The sequence below is a fragment of the Salvelinus namaycush genome, chromosome 2, assembly GCF_016432855.1.
Source record: "Salvelinus namaycush isolate Seneca chromosome 2, SaNama_1.0, whole genome shotgun sequence".
Classification (NCBI taxonomy): Eukaryota; Metazoa; Chordata; class Actinopteri; order Salmoniformes; family Salmonidae; genus Salvelinus; species Salvelinus namaycush.
Window position 1 is genome coordinate 54,500,090 of NC_052308.1, and position 21,901 is coordinate 54,521,990.

General features: G+C 41.1%; 1 protein-coding gene across 1 annotated transcript in view; it reads left to right on the forward strand.

The window, feature by feature from the left end:
• Positions 1 to 21,901, forward strand: part of LOC120022190 (receptor-type tyrosine-protein phosphatase T-like) — a 356,205-nt gene that overhangs the window by 165,260 nt on the left and 169,044 nt on the right. Inside the window, exons 9-10 of the mRNA XM_038966074.1 lie at positions 612 to 908; positions 13,102 to 13,211. Of these exons, the coding sequence (XP_038822002.1) occupies positions 612 to 908; positions 13,102 to 13,211 (407 nt within the window). The remainder of the gene's footprint in view (positions 1 to 611; positions 909 to 13,101; positions 13,212 to 21,901) is intronic.

A 21,901-nucleotide genomic window follows, 5' to 3' on the forward strand; every position in this document is an offset into this window, starting at 1 on the left:
GGGGGGGGTTAGTGGAGATTTATCAAAGAGGCAGACTTGATCAAAGTGCTAAACAACTCTACTGTGCTACTGTGGCCTCCCGGGGTGGCGCAGTGGTCTAGGGCACTGCATCGCAGTGCTAGCTGCGCCACCAGAGTCTCTGGGTTCGCGCCCAGGCTGGGCTGGGTTCGCGCCCAGGCTCTGTCGCAGCCGGCCGCAACCGGGAGGTCCGTGGGGCGACGCACAATTGGCATAGCGTCGTCCGGGTTAGGGAGGGTTTGGCCGGTAGGGATATCCTTGTCTCAGTATGTAAAAATGTAATATGTAAAAATGTAATAAAATGTATGCACTCTACTGTAAGTCGCTCTGGATAAGAGCGTCTGCTAAATGACTAAAATGTAAAATGTAATGTAAATGCTAAACAACTATCTCCAAAATACATCAATAGCAGTTCAGGTTTTTTTCCCCCTCATGTGACTCAATGCTATCCAACATCGTCTCATCCTGTGCAATCAATTATGGGATCCCTAAGCAGTGAGGCAGTCAGTTCCTCTTAATTTTCCAATGGTTGGATATGAGGATATGTTCACAAAGTCTAACCCCTGTTCCTCTCTTTCTCTTTCTGCCTTCAGACCCAGTCCACGGGCCTCAGAATGTCAATGTAGTGGACATTCGGGCCCGCCAGCTCACCCTGCAGTGGGAGACTTTTGGCTACGCCGTGACGCGCTGCCACAGCTACAACCTAACAGTGCAGTACCAGTATGTGTTCAACCAGCAGGAGTTTGCCGCCGAGGAATTGATCCAGACATCATCCCACTTCACCCTGCGGGGCCTGAGGCCCTTCGTCACTGTACGCCTTCGCCTGGTCCTCGCCAACCCAGAGGGAAGCAAGGAGAGCGAGGAGATCGTCAAGCAGACAGAGGAGGATGGTGTGTGTCAGAGTATTTGTGTCTTTAGTGGTTTTGTCTTGGTTCCACTGTCTTGTCCTGTTCCTAGTTCAAATGTATGCAAGGGGTTTAACTGTAGACCTTCTGTCTGTACACATAGGGATACTAGCCCAAGGATAGTAAAATGTTGTCTTTTGAAATATCGCATGGTTTTGGATAAATTCCTTTCTACTAGCCCGGCTGGGGACAGTGCCTAAATTCCATTTCTGCATATGCCAAAAATATGACACCAAAAAATACACATTTGTCAATGAGAGAGAGATATTTCTATGCATACTATTGTGTCTTTATACCAAAATCTTGCCTTTAAAAAATAGATCACGATAGCTTACTTCTTGGAATAGACTCATTGATGGCTACAGATAGTTGACATTATTGTTGTTGCTTCATACATGTATTCAAACAGACAATGCTTTGCCGTAAAGGCACTAGCTTGATAGAACTGGAAGTTGATGGAAACATAGTAAGACCTTAATTGATCTACTAATTAATGTGTCGGACGAGAGGGATTTACTCCAGACACCCGAACAGGGCCTCATCCCCGTCATTCACAGGAGAAAGGTTTCGCGGAAGGAGATCGGGTGCCTTGTGAGGATCCAGCAACGAGTGGCTAATCTGCCTTTGCCATCGGTACTATTGGCCAACGTACAATCGCTCGATAATAAAGTGGATAAACTACACGTATATCCTAACAACGGGACATAAGAAAACGGTAATATCTTTCACCGAGTCGTGGCTGAACGACAACATGAATAACATACAGCTGGCGGGTTATACACTGTATCGGCAGGATTGAACAGCAGCCTCTGTTAAGACAAGGGGTGGCAGTCTATGTATATTTGTGCAGCTGGTGCACGATATCTAAGGAAGTCTCTAGGTTTTGCTCACCTGAGGTAGAGTATCTCATGATAAGCTGTAGACCTCATTATCTACCTAGCTAGAGAGTTTTCATCTATCTTCTTTGTAGTAATTTATTTACCACCACAAACCGATGCTGGCACTAAGACCGCACTCAATGAGCTGTAAGCAAACAGGAAAACGCTCATCCAGAGGCGGCTCTCCTAGTGGCCGGGAACTTTAATGCAAGGAAACTTAACCTTTCTGGCGCAGGTGTTCCGCTAGCGACCCACCTCGACATTATCCGGTGAATTTGCGGAGCGCGAAATTCAAATTACAGAAATATAAATATTTAACATTCATGAAAATACAAGTGTCATACATCAAAATAAAGCTTTTAACTTCTTGTTAATCCAGCCGCTGTGTCAGATTTCAAAAAGGCTTTACGGCAAAAGCACACCATGCGATTATCTGAGGACAGCGCCCCGCATACAAAAGCATGAAAAATATTTTTCAACCAGGCATGTGCACCATGAAAGTCAGAAATAGCGATATAATAAATGCCTTACCTTTTGAAGATCTTCTTCTGTTGGCACTCCAAAATGTCCCAGCTACATCACAAATGGTCCTTTTGTTTGATAATGTCCTCCTTTATATCCCCAAAAACTCAGTTTAGCTGGCGCGCTTCATTCAATAATCGATCGGTTTCCCTCCTTCAAAATGCATACAGAATGAATCCCAAACATTACCAATAAACTTCTCCAAACAAGTCAAACAATGTTTATAATCAAACCTCAGGTACCCTAATATGTAACTAAATGATACAATTTAATACGGAGAATCGTTATTGTCTATACCGGAGATAAACAACAAAGAACACGCTCTCATCCACGCGCATGGAAACACTACAGCCAAAATTGGAGCCACTTAGAAAAACTACAAATTCTAGCTAATTTTTCCAAAAACAAGCCTGAAACTGTTTCTAAAGACTGTTGACATCTAGTGGAAGCCCTAGGAACTGCAATCTGGGAGGTTTTCGCCTCATAATAAACATGACAGCCATTGGAAACAGTGGTAGGCTGAATTTTGTTGGGGGGGGATGGTTTGTCCTCGGGTTTTCGCCTGCCATATAAGTTCTGTTATACTCACAGACATTATTTTAACAGTTTTAGAAACTTTAGAGTGTTTTCATCCAGACGTCAACATACTGCCCCCTAGCCCAAAGATGTTAAATCCGTTTTACCTAATTTCTACCAGCATGTTAAATGAGGGAAAAACCAGAGGGAAAAAAACTCTAGACCACCTTTTCTCCACACACAGAGACTCACGCGTACAAAGCTCTCCCTCGCCCTCCATTTGGCAAATCTGACCATAATTCTATCCTCCTGATGCCTGCATACAAGCAACAATTCAAGCAGGAAGCGCCAGTGACTCGGTCAATAAAAAAGTGGTCAGATGAAGCAGATGCTAAGCTTCAGGACTGTGATGCTAGCACAGAGTGGAATATGTTCCGGGATTCTTCTGATGGCAATGAGGAGTACACCACATCAGTCACTGGCTTCATCAATAAGTGCATCGATGACATCGTCCCCACAGTGACTCAGTACATACCCCAACCAGAAGCCATGGATTACAGGCAACATCCTCACTGAGCTAATGGGTAGAGCTGCCGTTTTCAAGGAGTGGGACTCGGAAGCTTATAATAAATCCCGCTATGCCCTCCGATGAACCATCAAACAGGCAAATCGTCAATACAGGACTAAGATTTAATCGTACTTCACCGGCTCCGAAGCTCGTCGGATGTGGCAAGTCTTGCAAACTATTACAGTCTACAAAGGGAAGCACAGCCGAGAGCTGCCCAGTGTCACGAGCCTACCAGACGAGCTAATTTACTTCTATGCTCGCTTCAAGGCAAGTAACACTGAAACATGCATGAGAGCATCAGCTGTTCCTAACAACTGTGTGATCACGCTCTCCGCAGTCGATGTAAGACCTTTAACTTCTCTGGGATATGTGGGACGGTAGCGTCCCACTTGGCCAAAAGCCAGAAAAAATGTAGCGCGCCATATTCAAATATATTACTATAAAAATCTATCTTTCATGAAATCACACATGAAAGACACCAAATTAAAGCTACACATGTTGTGAATCCAGCCAACATGTCTGATTTCAAAAAGGATTTATGGGGAGAGCACACCATACAATTATGTTAGCTCAGTACATAGCCACAGAAAAACATTTTCCCAGCAAAAGATAGTAGTCACAAAAAGCAGAAATAGAGATAAAATGAATCACTAACCTTTGATGATCTTCATCAAATGACACTCATAGGACATCATGTTACACAATACATTTATGTTTTGTTCGATAATGTGCATATTTATATCCACAAATCTCGGTTTACATGTTCAGAAATGCCTCCAAAAATATTCGGAGAAATTGCAGAGAGCCACGTCAAATAACAGAAATACTCATCATAAACTTTGATGAAAGATACATGTTTTACATATAATTAAAGATACACTTGTTCTTAATCCAACCGCTGTCAGATAAATAAAAAAAACTTGACGTAAAAAGCACACCATGCAGTAATCTGAGACGGCGTTCAGATAAAAACAACATTTCTCCGCCATGTTGGAGTCAACAGAAATACGAAATTACATCATAAATATTCCCTTACCTTTGATCATCTTCATCAGAATGCACTCCCAGGAATCCTAGTTCCACAATAAATCGTTGTTTTGTTCGATAATGTCCATTACTTATGTCCAATTAGCTACTTTAGCTAGCATGTTTAGTGCACATGTCCAAACGCTCGCGCAGATGCAGGCAAACTCGGACAAAAACTTCAAAAAGTTATATAACAGGTCGAATAAACTGGTCAAACTAAGTAGAGAATCAATCTTCAGGATGTTGTTATCATATATATCAATTAACGTTCCAACCGGAGCATTCCTTCATGTCTGTTATGGAACGCAAGGCGATATCATGAGGAAAGCAACTGGCATTCTGCCAGCGCTATCATGAGGAAAGCAACTGGCATTCTGCCAGACCAATGACTGAAACACCTCCCATCCGGCCCCACATCACACTAGAGGCTTCATTCCACGTTCTACAGACTGTTGACATCTAGTGGAAGGCGTAGGAAGTGCAAACAGATCCATATCTTACAGGGAATTGAATCGGCGATGAGTTGAACATTGACCAGTCTCAGAATTCTCACTTCCTGTTTGGATTTTTTCTCAGGTTTTTGCCTTCCATATGAGTTCTGTTATACTCACAGACATCATTCAAACAGGTTTAGAAACTTCAGAGTGTTATATATCCAATAGTAATAATAATATGCATATATTAGCATCTGGGACAGAGTAGGAGGCAGTTCACTATGGGCACGCAATTCATCCAAAAGTGAAAATGGTGCCCCCTATCATAAAGAAGTTAAACAGGTCAACATTCAAAAGGCTGCAGGGCCAGACAGATTACCAGGACGTGTACTCTGAGCATGCGCTGACCAACTGGCAAGTTTCTTCACTGACATTTTCAAACTCTCCCTGTCTAAGTTTGTAATAACATGTTTCAAGCAGACCACCATAGTCCCTGTGCCCAAGAACACTAAGGTAACCTGCCTAAATGACTACCGACCCATAGCACTCACGTCTGTAGCCATGAAGTGCTTTGAAAGGCTGGTCATGGCTCACATCAACACCATTATCCCAGAAACCCTATACCCACTCCAATTTGCATACCGGCCCAACAGATGATGCAATCTCTATTGCAATCCACACTGCCCTTTCACACCTGGAAAAAACACCTATGTGAGAATGCAATTCATTGACTACAGCTCAGTGTTAAAACCCATAGTGCCCTCAAAGCTCATCACTAAGTTAAGGACCCTGGGACTAAACACCTCCCTCTGCAACTGAATTCCTGGACTTCCTGACGGGCCGCCCCCAGGTGTTAAGGGTAGGTAACAACACATCCGCCACGCTGATCCTCAACACGGGGGCCCCTCAGGGGTGCGTGCTCAGTCTCCTCCTGTACTCCCTGTTCACTCATGACTGCATAGCCAGGCACAACTCAATCACCATCATTAAGTTTGCCGATGACACAACAATGGTAGGCCCAATCCCTGACAACGACGAGACAACCTATAGGGAGGAGGTCAGAGACCTGACCATGTGGTGCAAGGACAACAACCTCTCCCTCAATGTGCCTCAAGACAAAGGAGATGATTGTTGCCTACAGAAAAATGTTTACCGAGCACACCCCCATTCTCATCGACAGGGCTGTAGTGGAGCAGGCTGTTCTCTCTGTTACAGCACGGCAAGCGGTACCGGATCGCCAAGTCTAGGTCAAAGAGGCTTCTAATCAGCTTCTACCCCCAAGTCATAAGACTCCTGAACATCTAATCAAGTGGCTACCCAGACTATTTGCATTGCCCCCCCCACACACACACTTTTACGCTGCTGCTACTATCTGTTATTATCTATGCATAGTCACTTTAATAACTCTACCTACACGTACATACTACCTCAATTACCTCGACTAACCGGTGCCCTCGCACATTGACTCTGTACCGGTACCCGATATATATAGCCTCTTTATTGTTATTTTGCTGCTGCGCTTTAATTATTTGTTCATTTAAAAAAAAAAAAAAAAATGTATTTTTCATTCAAGCCCTTAACCAACAATGGAGTTTTAAGTAAGCAGTTCACTGTAAGGTCTACACCTGTTGTATTCGGCGCTTGTGACAAATACGATTTGATTTGATTTTGATTTGATAATTTAAACCACAATAATGATTGGCTTCAATTCTAATAACTGTATAATGAATGCTGATTACAGCCTGTTATCAAAGTGTTCAAAACACAATATGACTACAGCGGGAATTAATAAGCACAAATGAAAACATTGCATTTGTGTTATTGGATGTAACATATAACCTAAAAATGTGGAGACCTTGCCATTATCCCTGCACTATGATATCCTCATTCCATAAAGACTGTGGTTATCTTTTCATTTATCACAGCCCAAACCTCCCACGAGGTCTCAAACTAGTTGAGAGTAGCAACGTCTCAGAAAATGTGTGAATAGTTTTATTCATGAACAATCTGTAATTTCTGGGTTGTAATTTTGTAATTAGTGCACATTGAATGTTCTCAGCGGTGCTAATTGCACTTCTATGGTAATGACTTTTGCTTTAAAGCAGTATGCGTCATCTCGCGAATATGCTTTGAATTTTAAATGTTCCTTTTTCCCCTCGCTGTTGAAATGGAAGTATTTTTATAGCCACAATGGAGGTTCTAACTAAGGTAGAAACGACACTGAATCCCATTAATTTAAGCTCCCAGTTTACCAGAAGGAGATTAGATTTGGGAGTTTAGTGGTTAGATTTAAGTCATCCGATACAGTTTTCTATTTTCTTTAGGTCACACATGTACAACTTCTCAGTGTATTTTACTGTAATGCCAATGTACTTTTATAGTTTTTTTGGTCTATTATTGTCAACAATGATCAATACATGTATTGTTGATCCTAGTCTAAGATCAATATAGTATTATTCATGCAACACAGTACTTTCTAGCACATTTTGTAATATTACATTTACTCCTAATTTCATAGACTGACATGTTAACCCTTTGTTCATGGACAGTGTAAGGGTCATTAGCATCCACCTATTTGTTTGGCCAGTAAGGCTGCTTCACCAGGTTAGACCTTTAGACCTTTGTTGCATGGGGGTTGGTGGTGGGGTGTGGGTGTGTGTTCGTGTTCATGTCCACTTGTTGTCCACTGATCTTGCCATTCATAATCAGATTGGAAAGCAATGATGCCAGGGCTTAGCGTCATATGGTCGATGAAGCATTAGATGTACTTGGCCCAAAGATATTTGTCATCCCCGGTCAGCCTCCAAACCCCCACCCAACCAAATAACAATGTTTATTCCACCAAAGAGATGTTTTTACCGTAACACTGATACTGTCCAGGAAAATTTCTCGACATGTTGGAATTCTTTGTAAGCTCTAATTCTTCAAAAACAGGAGAGGGAGGATTGTTCTCAATTTCTCATTTGGCATGTGTTTTGTCTTGAGCGCACCCTGGATGGTTAAATCGTCTATTATTAGAAAATCAGTGAGGTCCCTGAGGAGATTTAAAACAGTGAGGATTAAATAATCCTTTTACTGAAGATTTATCTGACTTTAGAGAGACTGCTTTTATGGAGCACAGCATGAAAAACACAATACTGCTTTTTGTTGTTTTTCTTGACATCCGCTATCTTAAAAAAATATATATCAAATCTTTTCAAATAGGTTGATTTCTGTTTGGTAGACTTTCTACAATGGACATAGAAAAATAAATAATAAATAGCATTTCAATTTACATTCGGTAGCTGAATGTTAAACAGTGTAAACAATAGGCGACCAAGGTCAAATACATCAACAAATGGATCTGAAAATATTGATTACACACTTCCAATTTAAGCACAAAATGAGTCATTTTGTTTACAACATACGTTTCTTGAACATAATGTGAAAAACAAGCCCTTGAACAAAACACCAAAAATGCTCATCTCCTTTTAATCTCAAGCTCCCATTTGCTGTGTAACATTATTGCTTCTCCGCTTTAGCAAAACATTGTTTTTCAGTTAAGGGTATGTTTGTATGCCAACTTTAATTAGAGATTCTTCCCTTTAGGGTCTGAAACATACAAGATCCATCAAGGATTAATTTATTCCGTTTTTAATGCCCAATAAAATGGAAAATTAAAAGCATACAAAAAGTATGTAATATGTTAGTTCCTAAAATGTAGCATACTTATCCCGTTCAACACAATTGAACAAGTGTGTTTGTTGATGGAAAAAATAAACAATGTGTTAAAAGAAAACTAACGTAATCTCTATTTTAAAGTAATTAGATCTCGATCAGTTATATTGTTTCAAGGGAAAACGGGAGCGCGGTCTAAGGCACTAAGGTGTGTATATATACAGTACCAGTCAAAAGTTTGGACTCACCTACTCATTCAAGAGTTTTTATTTATTTGTAGTATTTTGTACACTATAGAATAATAGTGAAGACATGAAAACTATGAAATAACACATATGGAATCATGTAGTAACCAAAAAAGTGTTAAACAAATCAAAATATATTTTATATTTGAGATTTTTCAAAGTAGCCATCCTGTGCCTTGATGACAGCTTTGCACACTCTCTCTTTGGCTGGAAAAATGGCTGTGTTTTTCTGTGACTAGGTGCTGACCTAACATAATCGCATGGTATGCTTTCGTCGTAAAGCCTTTTTGAAATCGGACACTGTGGTGGGATTAACAACAAGTTTATCTTTAAAATGGTGTGTAATACTTGTATGTTTGAGGAATTTGAATTATTAGATTTCTGTTGTTTGAATTTGGCGCCCTGCACTTTCACTGGCTGTTGTCATATTGATCCCGTTAACGGGATTTCAGCCATAAAAAGCAGAAAAGCAGAAATAGAGAAAATTAATCACTAACCTTTGTGATGATCTTCATCAGATGACACTCATAGGACTTCATGTTACACAATACATGTATGTTTTGTTCGATAAAGTTCATATTTATATCCAAAAATCTCAGTTTACATTGGCACGTTATGTTCAGTAATGTTTTGCTTCCAGACGAAAAGTCAAAAAGTTCCATTACAGTTCGTAGAAACATGTCAAACGATGTATAGAATCAATCTTTAGGATGTTTTTATCATAAATCTTCAATGTTTCAACCGGACAATTCCTTTTTCTTTAGAAATTAAAAGGAACGCAGCTACCTCTCATGGGCGTGCGCCTGACTGAGCTCATGGCATTCTGCCAGACCTCTTAGTCAATCAGCTCTTATTCTCTCCCCCTTCACAGTAGAAGCCTGAAACAAGGCTCTAAATACTGTTGACATCTAGTGGAATTTTTATGACCCCATAGACACTGTATATTGGATAGGCAAAGATTTGAAAACCTACAAACCTCAGATTTCCCACTTCCTGGTTGGATTTTTTCTCAGGTTTTTGCCTGCCATATGAGTTATGTTATACTCAGACATCATTCAAATAGTTTTAGAAACTTCAGTGTTTTCTATCCAAATCTACTAATAATATGCATATCTTAGCTTCTGGGCCTGAGTAGCAGGCAGTTTACTCTGGGCACCTTATTCATCCAAGCTACTCAATACTGCCCCCAGCCATAAGAAGTTAAGGTCATGGACCTGTCTGGTCAGATCGTTCATTCTCATGTTAGTTGAGTCCATCAGTATAATTGAGTCCAAAGCTCTTTAAGCTATTTTCCTGTTGTTGAAACAACTACCTCTAAAACCCTTTTTGTTCATTTGAAAGATCATTCACCTGTGATAAACACTGTCCTCTCCCTTACTCCCACTGGCTTTAGCCTTGGATGACATGGTAGCAACTGAGTCTAACGCTGGTACTCCACGTATTTCCAGACAGGGCAGATGGAAACCGCAACAAACAGCAGGTATTTAAACAGCCACAAGCCAGGAACGATCCGCCTTCCCAGCCACAAGGGCTAACTGCGTTGCAGGCTGTGTTCAAGCTTTCAAGGAAACCTCGCTAGCTTGATAGCTATCTCGCAGCTAGGCTAGCTGCTACACCAGCAGCTCTTCAGACTTTGGTTGGCATGATCCCTGGACAGTTACTGTAGTTATCGCGAGTGATTCAGGTCAAAATTAAGCCTATTGATACCACTCACCAAATCACGTCTTCCTAGCACCATTAAAGATAATGTCAGGAATTAACATGGACTGTCAATGGAGACACATTTTTTTCTAAGGCGTCAAACAGCCGATGCGTTCACGTCACGGGGGTGGGGCGGGCACAAGAGAAATGTTATTCTCGCTACCAGCTTAATGAAACATGCCACTCAGACACTCTATAGACAGGAAGTTAATCAAGTTTTGATGCATGTGTTACAGTGGCATTTATCGTTTTGATGAAGCCTTTTTTCCTGCCTCCAGCACACACACACACACAGATGGACTTATAAGATGCAGAATGGAAAGGCAGATGTAATTGTGTTTAATTTTTAAGGTAATTTGATATGCTCTCACCAGGCAAGGCAGGCTTATCAAGGCCTGTTTTAAATCACCAATCCAATTTTTTTTCAATGTTTTAACTCTGCATATGGCGGCACATAACAAGGCATGGCGGCACACAGCACCTGTTTATGAAAACCCTCATATAACGAGTATGGATTGTGTGTGCTTTCATCTTGGTCTATTATCATATTCCACATTTAAATCATGAAGTGGACACTGTCACTTCATTATTTCATCGGAGAATGACAAGACTAGTATCTTTGAATTACATCTTGAACCAATTCTTACAAATGGGACACAAACTACACTGAGCTCCAAAAGTATTGGGACAGTGACAGTTTGTTTTGGCTTTGTACCCCATGAATATCACCCACCCCCCCAAAAAACAAAAAAACATTATAACCCCTGTTTTTGTGATGTGAGAGATAAGCATGTCTTGGGGGTATGATATTTAAAATGACACAATACATTATTTACCAATCATCTCTATTGGGAACAAAAAAATCTGAAACACAACCAAAGCAAACAGCAAATGCATCTAACAAGTTTGTAGAGTTACAAGCTTGGTGTAATCATTGCATGCTAGGGATATGGGACCAAATAATAACCTTTTGACTACTTTAATACACATACACATCTTTCCATGACATAGACTGACCAGGTGAATTCAGGTGAAAGCTATAATCCCTTACTGATGTCACTTGTTAAACCACTTCAATCTGTGTAGTTAAAGGGGAGGAGACAGGTTAAAGAAGGATTTTTAAGCCTTGAGACATGGAATGTGTGTGTGTGCCATTCAGAGGGTGAATGGGCAAGACAAAATATTTAAGTGCCTTTGAACGGGGTATGGTAGTAGATGCCAGGTGCACCGATTTGAGTCTGCCAAGAACTGCAACGGTTTTTCACGCTCAACAGTTTTCTGTATGTATCAAGAAGGGTCCACCACCGAAAGGACATCCAGACAACTTTTCACAACTGTGGGAAGCATTGGAGTCAACATGGGCCAGAATTCCTGTGGAACGCTTTTGGCACCTTGAATCCATGCCCCGATGAATTGAGGCTGTTCTGATGGCAAAAGGGGGTGCAACTCAATATTAGAAAGGTGTTCCTAATGTTTGTACACTCAATGTAAGTGAATTTGTCATAATACTTTTGGTCCCCTAAAATGTACAAAAAGTGCTGTCATTTTTAAATGGTTCGATATAGATTAAAATAACCTCAAATTAAAAATGACAGTCTGCACTTTAACCTCATAGTATCATCCAAAGTGCTGGAGTACAGAGCCAAAACAACAAAAAATGTGACACTGTCCCAATACTTTTGGAGCTCACTGTATTTAGTTTCATTAGAATAACACAGCCTCATTAAAGCTTAGCAATGTGTCAAATAGTCCAGTTCCCATCCCTCTAGCTCACCATCCCTCTATCCCTCCATCTGCCCTGTTGAGGTAGCTAAAGCCGATACCGTTCCAGACCAGCACATTTTTCTTATCTGCCCTGCCGATTATTGTGGAGTGGGAGTGTTTAATGTAAACACTCACGTGTGTTTGAAGTTGGACTAAATGGCCTTTTAACAGAGCTATTACCATGAATTTCCTCCTGGCTGGAAGGTATAAAACTCATTAGACTGCCATAAATGAATATCAAATCAAAGGGAGTGAGGATTGAGCCCTGAGGAGGTTTCCCTCGACTTCAACCGCTTGCTCAACCAGTCCTAGGGTTAAGCCACCGACGCGCTCTTCCTCCTTTAACATTTAGATGAGTTACCACTTTCAAAGACCTCACTCTATACTGTTTGTGTCTAGCACGTACACAGTGTGTATCTGTGTCAACACGTGTGCAAAACGTAAACCGCGCTCAATGAAGTGTGAGGAGTGTGGTGAAAATGACTGACACGTTCGCATGCTCAGTAAATTGTTTTCTGAAGGAGTGAATGCTGCTAGATTGGGCCTTCTTCCATCTGCTTTCTTGCCTTTGGCTGCCTGTCTGTCAAGTGCTGGAAAAATTGGAGTAGCGCTGTAAATAATTATTTTGCTTGGTGTGTGTGACACTCTTTGGATGATTGGAGTGCGCCGTCGTTAATGCGCTGTAACGTCTCGGATACTACGCTACGTCGTTGAATGGTTAAATTGTTCTGATCACAGTGTATGTGCGTGTGGGTATGTCATGCACATATGTGTGTGAATGAGTGTGTGTTTTTTAGTGCTTCAACTTGCTCTCATACTTTGCTTGAACATTCCCTCACACCTGTGTGTGTCTTTCCTTTCCTCCAGTTCCTGGCTCTGTTCCTTTGGAATCCATCCAGACCGGACCGTACGAGGAGAAGATCTTCATGCAGTGGAAGGCACCTAACGAGACCAATGGCGTCATCACGCTCTACGAGGTGAGTCTCATCGACACAGCCAACACAGGTCATCATGGCAGCTGCTAACAGGGTTATTTTCTCACTTCCTCAGCACACGGGAAATACGCTCCGAATTATATCCTCAACTTGCACATCACAACATATTTTTCTCATATTTCACACTTTGTCTTACTCATAGTTCCCAGCTCTCAATTATAATTTTTTTCACAAATTAAGAAGCTTAACTTTAAGCAGGATCGGTCCTGGTCGGTCCTTGGATGGGAGACCAGATGCTGCTGGAAGTGGCCAGAAGGGGGCACTCTTGGTCTAAGAAGATTCCAGGGCAGTAAAGGGGACATTGCCCTGCCGAGGGTGTTGCCTTTCATATGGGAAATTACATGAATTGCCTGACTCTGTGGTCACTAAAAATCCCATGGCACGTATCACAAGAGTAACCCCAGTGTTCCTGCCAAATTCTCAACCTGGCCCCATTTCCATCATGTCCACCTAATCAGCCCCCTGATCTCTAATTTGCATATATCACTCCTCACCTCTCCACCATGCTAGCTGATGTGTGGTGAGTCTTCAGGCACACAAATGGTTGCTGTGCATCACCCAAGTGGGTGCCATACATTGATGGTGGTAGAGGTGAGTTTCCCCCCTTACTTAAAGCTGTTTGAGCACCTAGGTGGAAAAACGCTAAATAAATACAATCAATAATTATTATTATTAATCTGGCAGTCGTTAAAATACACTATATATACAAAAGTATGTGGAAACCCCTTCAAATTAGTGGATTCAGCTATTTCAGCCACACCCGTTGCTGACAAGTGTATAAAATCGAGCACATAGCCATGCAATCTCCATAGACAAACATTGGCAGTAGAATGGCCTTACTGAAGAGCTTAGTGACGCTCAACGTGGCACTGTCATAGGATGCCAATTTTCCAACATGTCAGTTCGTCAAATGTCTATCCTGCTAGAGCTGCCCCGGTCAACTGTTAGTGCTGTTATTGTGAAGTGGAAATGTCTAGGGAGTGATGACTCACGCTTCACCATCTGGCAGCCCGACAGACAAATCTGTGTTCAGTGGATGCCAGGAGAACGCGATCTGCCCAAACGCATAGTGCCAACTGTAAAGTTTGGTGGAACCGGAATAATGGTCTGTTTTTTTTTTTTTATGGTTCGGGCTAGGCCCCTTAATTCCATTAAAGGGACATCTTAACGTTTCTGTGCTTCAAACTTTGAGGCAAAAGTTTGGGGAAGGCACTTTCCTGTTTCAGCATGAATGGAAGCAAGTCCCCGCATCAATGTTCCGACATCTAGTGGTAAGCCTTCCCAGAAGAGTGGATGCTGTTATTGCAGCAAAGGGGGGACCAACTCCATATTTATACCCATGATTTTGGAATGAGATGTTCGACGAGCAGGTGTCCACGTACTTTTGGTCATGTAGTGTACCAACCAACCCTTCTTGTGAACTATCCAAAATGGCTAACACGTAAAGCTTGTGGTCTTACCAGAGATGCTTTCTGACAGATGAGGGATAGTTGATTTTCAGATGAACATTTTCAGATTTGCATGTAATTTCCTCTGGACCATGGTGCTGTGACATTAGCTAGGCCTTGAAAAGGTGTCAAGGAGCTGCAGAGAAAAGGCACCATAAAGGCTTATGATGAGTGGAGTCCTTTTTGAACCATTGTTTAGAAAGGTAGACTGTCATTCATTTCGAAGTAGACTATGGACAGTCCACACTAATTAAGTATTGATCTGCTGTTAGATTTATTTCTATATGAGATCGTATAACTTTGTTAAAATATAAAAAATGGCCTTGGTGGTCCACTAAATGCATGTTTGTGTGAGTGAAGGGGCGAGGGACGGACAAAAGGCTCCTTCTACATTTTATTCTGTGTGTCTGAATCTGGGCCGACTTTCAATTTACAAGTAGCTTTTGTTTCCGAGCCAGCATCATTAATATGAAATTAGCCTTTCGCCGTCTCGTCCATAACAGGATTGTCAGAATCTTTTTTTAAAAATTAAGTCCAGTACAATGCGTTCCCATTTGGTGTAATTGCCTATAATTACCCCTATTGATTTGATTAAAAGACTCTGATGGTATCATCTGGGAGATCTGAGGATCCAAAGGACTCTTCTCTCGCTTTTAGGCCATGGGCAAATTAGATTAGGGACAATATCCTCAAATGGGAAAATAAAGGAGGCGGGGAGGGGCGGGAGAGGATGTGGCGAGGTGGGCAGAGGGTGGTGGGGGGCTGAAACCTTTGGTGATGGTAAACACACTAATATGCATAGAGACGTGACACTGTTCATAAAGGCCTGTAATGTAGCAATCTAATATGAACCAACAAACAGGCTTCACACGATTCAACAATGGTTACGACAACCGAAAATGATTTACTGTTACTATCACTGACAACGCTAACAATGCTAAACTTCACACAAAAACAAATCACTACTCATGGAAGTCCACAGTGGTCTGCTATTGACATTGATAAAGATGCAAAAAGATCTCAAGTCTCACCGACACTGATACTCCCAAGCTAATAAAAAAAAAAAAATTGTAAAATATACACTAAAGTATACTTAAATATACAAACAATTTGAATAATATACTTCAAATACGAGATGTACTTTTTTAGTATATCTTAGTGTACTATAAATATAATATCATTTCACTTCAACACATGTATTAAAAGTGTACTTTATATTAATTGTTTTTTCATTATTTTAGTATACCATACATTTGCTATCATCACACTTCAATAGACTTATTAAAAGTGTACTCTAAATGCATATTTTTTTCAGTCTTTTAGTATACTATAAATATCCCATCATACACTTATTATAATATATTTCAATACACTTATTAAAAGTCTAAGTATACTATATGTTCACTATCATTAAACTTAAACACACTCATTAAAACTGTACTTCAATTTCAAACGCTTTAATTGTAATTTAGTATATTATTTATTGTTTATAAGTTGAAGCGTTGATTTTTTTAATGAAACTATGCTTTTGAGTGATCTATAAGTATACAGTGCCTTGCAAAAGTATTCATACCCTTTGTATTTCTTCAAATGTTGTGTTAAAGTGGGATTCAAATTGATTTATTTGTTGTGAACTCAAAATACTCTGTGTGGGGCCGCACAGCCCTCCATGTGCTCGCCAGAGGTAGCCTGACTGCCAATAGGTACCGAGATGAGATCCTCAGACCCCTTGTGAGACCATATGCTGACACATGCACATTTGTGGCCTGCTGGAGGTCATTTTGCAGGGCGCTGGCAGTGCACCTCCTTGCACAAAGGCGGAGGTAGCGGTCCTGCTGCTGGGTTGTTGCCTTCCTACGGCCTCCTCCACGTCTCCTGATGTACTGGCCTGTCTCCTGGTAGCGCCTCCATGCTCTGGACACTACGCTGACAGACACAGCAAACCTTTTTGCCACAGCTCGCATTGATGTGCCATCCTGGATGAACTGCACTACCTGAGCCACGTGTGTGGGTTGTAGACTCCGTCTCATGCTACCACTAGAGTGAGAGCACCGCCAGCATTCAAAAGTGACCAAAACATCAGCCAGGAAGCATAGGAACTGAGAAGTGGTCTGTGATCACCACCTGCAGAATCACTCCTTTTTTGGTGGTGTCTTGCTAATTGCCTATAATTTCCACCTTTTGTCTATTCCATTTGCACAACAGCATGTGAAATTTATTGTCAATCAGTGTTGCTTCCTAAGTGGACAGTTTGATTTCACAGAAGTGTGATTGACTTGGAGTTACATTGTGTTGTTTAAGTGTTCCCTTTATTTTTTTGAGCAGTGTATATATATATATATATTAAATTATATTAATTGCATAAGTATTCAGCCCCTTTGTTAAGGCAAGCCTAAATTAGTTCAGGAATACAATTTGGTTTAACAAATCACATAATATGTTACATGGACTGTTGAAATAGTAGGGGTTAAAATGATTTATTTTAATGACTAACCCTTCCACTGTCCCCCATATATACAATTTCAAGCACAGATTCAACTACAGTATAAAGACCAGGGAGCCTTTCGAAAGCCTCATAAAAAGCAGTGATTGGTAGATAGGTAGCCATATCAAAACAGACATTGAATGTCTCTTTAAGCATGGTCAAGTTAATAATTATGCCGTGGATTATGTGTTAAACCACCCAGACACATCAAAGATACAGTGGTCCTTCTGAACTGAGCTACAGGACAGGAATGAAACTGCTCAGGGATGTTACCATGATGCCATTGGTGATTTGTAAAATCTAATAATCAAATCTAATCAAATTGTATTGTCGCATACACATATTTAGCAGATGTTATTGCAGGTGTAGCAAAGTGCTTGTGTTCCTAGCTCCAACAGTCCAGTAAAATAATGTAATTAAATATTAGGCCAAGCAATGGCGGAGTCCGGAGTATAAATAAATAAATATTAATGCATATATGTGTGCTTGTGTGTGATAGAATGTATAGCCATTATGTGGATAGAATATTTATTATATCTGTAGAATACGTAGGATAGAACAGTATACAGAGCATTCGGAAAGTATTCAGACTTTACTTTTTCCCCATTTTGTTGTTCTACAATGGATTACAAAAATGATCCCCTCATCAATCTACACACAATACCCCGTCATGACAAAGCAAAAACAGTTTTTTAGAAATGTTTGCAAATTTATACAACTAAAATATCACATTTACATAAGTATTCAGACCCTTTTCTCAGTACTTTGTTGAAACACCTTTGGCAGCAATTACAGCCTCGAGTCTTCTTGAGTGTGACGCTACAAGCTTGGCACACCTGTATTTGGGGAGTTTCTCCCATTCTTCTCTGCAGATCCTCTCAAGCTCTGTCTGGTTGTATGGGGAGCATTGCTGCACAGCTATTTTCATGCACAGCTGAAAAAACATTTGGTGTTCGCCAAAAGGCATGTGGGAGACTCCCCAAACATATGGAAGAAGGTACGCTGGTCAGATGAGACTAAAATGTAGCTTTTTGGCCATCGAGGAAAACACTATGTATGTCACAAACCCAACACCTCTCATCCCCCCGAGAACACCATCCCCACAGTCAAACATGGTGGTGGTAGCATCATGCTGTGAGGATGTTTTTCATCGGCAGGAACTGGGAAACTGGTCAGAATTGAAGGATGTTGCTAAATACAGGGAAATTCTTGAGAGAAATCTGTTTGTCTCCCAGAGATTTGAGACTGGGACGGAGGTTCACTTTCCAGCAGGACAATGACCCGAAGCATACTGCTAAAGCAACACTCAAGTGGTTTATTAAGGGGAAACATTTAAATGTCTTGGAATGGCCTAGTCAAAGCCCAGACCAGAATCCAATTGAGAATCTGTGGTATGACTTAAAGATTGCTGTACACCGGCGGAACCCATCCAACATGAAGGAGCTGGAGCAGTTTTGCCTTAAAGAATGGGCAAAAATCCCAGTGGCTAAATCAAATCAAATCAAATCAAATGTATTTATATAGCCCTTCGTACATCAGCTGATATCTCAAAGTGCTGTACAGAAACCCAGCCTAAAACCCCAAACAGCAAGCAATGCAGGTGTAGAAGCACGTGGCTAGATGTGCCAAGCTTATGGAGACATACCCCAAGAGACTTGCAGCTATAATTGCTGCAAAAGGTGGCTCTACAAAGTATTGACTTTGGGCGGGTGAATAGTTATGTACGCTATAGTTTTCAGTTTTTTGTCTTATTTCTTGTTTGTTTCACAATAAAAAATATTTTGCATCTTCAAAGTCGTAGGCATGTTGTGTAAATGAAATTATACAACCCCCCCCCCCAAAAAATCTATTTTAATTCCAGGTTGTAAGGCAACAAAATAAGAAAAATGCCAAGGGGGTGAATACTTACACAATATACTTTCGCAGTAAACTTCAATATATTAAAATATGTTAATGAAGTATGATTTAAATAGATAAAAATCCTGCTTGGGCTGTAAGTCCACGGCCCTCTAATATTGACCGATGATAAAGACTACTGAAGGGAGGCTTACGGACCTGACACTGATCGTGCCCTTGTCAGTCCTTTGCCAATTGACTAATCAAACGCAGGTTGTGATATTGATCCCCAGCAGTATTAGCCCCCATCCTGCTAGGCTAGCTCTGATCCCCGCTCACTAGAAATAATAAAAGTACAGTAGCCACACAGAAAGGTCACAGCACGTCTGTAATCCATACTAGTACCAGGGTCGTGTTTATTATTTTTGAAATGGGAAAGATCGCTCAGAAAATGAGTAAAACAGAGAGGTGCTAGCTGTCTTAACTCATCCAATTAGAAATGCTGGTTTTCGTATTCCTTTGGATTTATATTGTAACATTTTGCTACAGTGCGCTACGGTCTGCCTCCCAGTCAGAGAGGTAGTATGATCATATACCCCAGTCACTGGATCAATGGGAGCTAACACCTATGTTATCATTCATACAAGTTAAAATGCCATCACTGCAATTGCATTTGACATGTTTTCTTAGCTCTCATTGACTTGACTTAACAGATGAACCATGCGCAATGCTGAACGTCTGACTTTTCACATCATGCAGACCAGATAGCTGACATGTCAAACAGATACATGCACCATGACTGATACATCAATTATAAGCAACCATCAGTTCCTGTGACCTGGGTTGACTTCTAAGCTACGCTAATGGTAGAACAGCAGTGGCATGACTGCGAGTTCAAGCAAAGTGTAACGGCAAGGTTCAAGCACTGAATCACACATACACATACAGACGCAGATGCAGACACACACACACACACACACATTAATATACTGTATGAGTACATAAACAGGGCCCCCTAAGATGAGCGCCACCGGGCGCCAGGTTGAGGATGTGTTCAGGATTAGGATTCTGCCTTTTGATCACACACATACGCACACACACACACAGGCTTCTCACTCACAGTTTTTCACAAAGCAACTTTGTACTATCGAGTCATCAAGGCTTTTCTGAAATTAATTGCCTTTGCTGACAAAAAAGAGAAAGGGAAGATATGAAAGACTTGCGCAGAAAAAAAAGCAGACGCATAATGACATTGCATTAATCAGTGCTGAAGAATCTGTTTGAGGTGGCTTTCTTTCTGTAGTGTGCCCTCTTACTTTTCGCCAAGCATTGTCTGCATGCAAAATACTTCAGCAATTGAATGATTTGTGTAAGTCTTTGATCTCTATTTTGTTGAACATGTTCCCACTCCTCGTCAGTCTTTTGGGTGTCTGATGATATTTGTTGAAAACAGAAGTAGTTTGTGGGAATAGAACTTGTTTTTCTACCTTCGACGATCAGTGACCAAAGCTACCGTCTGTATTCAGAGGTGGAGAATGAGATTTTGATCTAATGCTTGAAGCCCAAACAGTTTTTTCCATTTAGATGAATAGGACAACATACCTTCCAATTCTTTTCATAGCTTATTCCACTCTTAATAGAAACTGCAAAGACATTATCCCATGTAGTTGCCAATCTCAGATCTGTGATGATGCTGTGCTCAGCTCAACTATTTCCAACTCTTTGACCACACAAACGCACACATTACTCCTACAGCCTCTGATGGCAGTATGGTACCTCTGAAGAGTGCCACCGGGCTAAATCAGGACCTGTCGTGAATGGCCTGATGTATTGGGGCGAGTTAGCGCCTCACGAAGATAAACATTTTATTTTCTATCTCTCTGTCAGCAATGTGCTAAATTGAGTGGTTGGCTCTCTCTCGTGAGCTTCGCAGCCGACCCAGTTTGCTTTTCCCTGTCGTCGGGGCCTGTGGGGACGTGTAAAGTGGCAGAGGTGGCAACTCTCCCTTGTTGTGTCTCACCTTCAGGATAGAGATACATAGATTTATAGAGATACAACAGACACAATGAAAGTTTTATATAGGTGGAATGTGGTATTTTGTTGTAAGAATCTAAGCATGTACATAAGTAGTTGTGTTTCTATTGACATAGAATCACGGAGGATGGAGATGGTGGGGAGTGTACTAGAGGCTGGGAATATGTTCGGAGCGAAGACAGCAAGTGCGAGGTTTTAGCTGGGGATCAGGAGTGCTTATAGGGATAGAGATTGGGATAGAGTACATATTTTACAACAGTGCTGTAAATTTAACAATTGCTAGCCTACAGTGCATTCGGAAAGTATTCAGACCCCTCGACTTTTTCCAAATGTTACATTACAGCCTTATTCTAAAATGTATTAAATAGTTTTTTTCCCTCATCAATCGCCACATAATACCCCATAATGTCTAAGCAAAAACAGTTTACTTTTTTTTTTTTGCAAATGTATTTAAAATAAAACATGGAAATATCACATTTACATAAGTCTTCAGACCCTTTACTCAGTACTTTGCTGAAGCACCTTTGGCTGCAATTACAGCCTTGAGTCTTCTTTGGTATGATGCTACAAGCTTGGCACACCTGTATTTGGGGAGTTTCTCCCTTCTCTGCAGATCTTCTCAAGCTCTGACAGGTTGGATGGGGAGCGTTGCTGCACAGCTATTTTCAGGTCTCTCCAGAGATGTTTGATCGGGTTCAAGTCCGGGCCCTGGCTGGACCACTCAAGGACACCCAGAGACTTGTCCCGAAGCCAATCATGCGTTGTCTTGGCTGTGTGCTTAGGACCGTTGTCCTGTTGGAAGGTGAACCTTCGCCCCAGCAGGTTGTCATCAAGGATCTCGTTGTACTTTGTTCCATTCATCTTTCCCT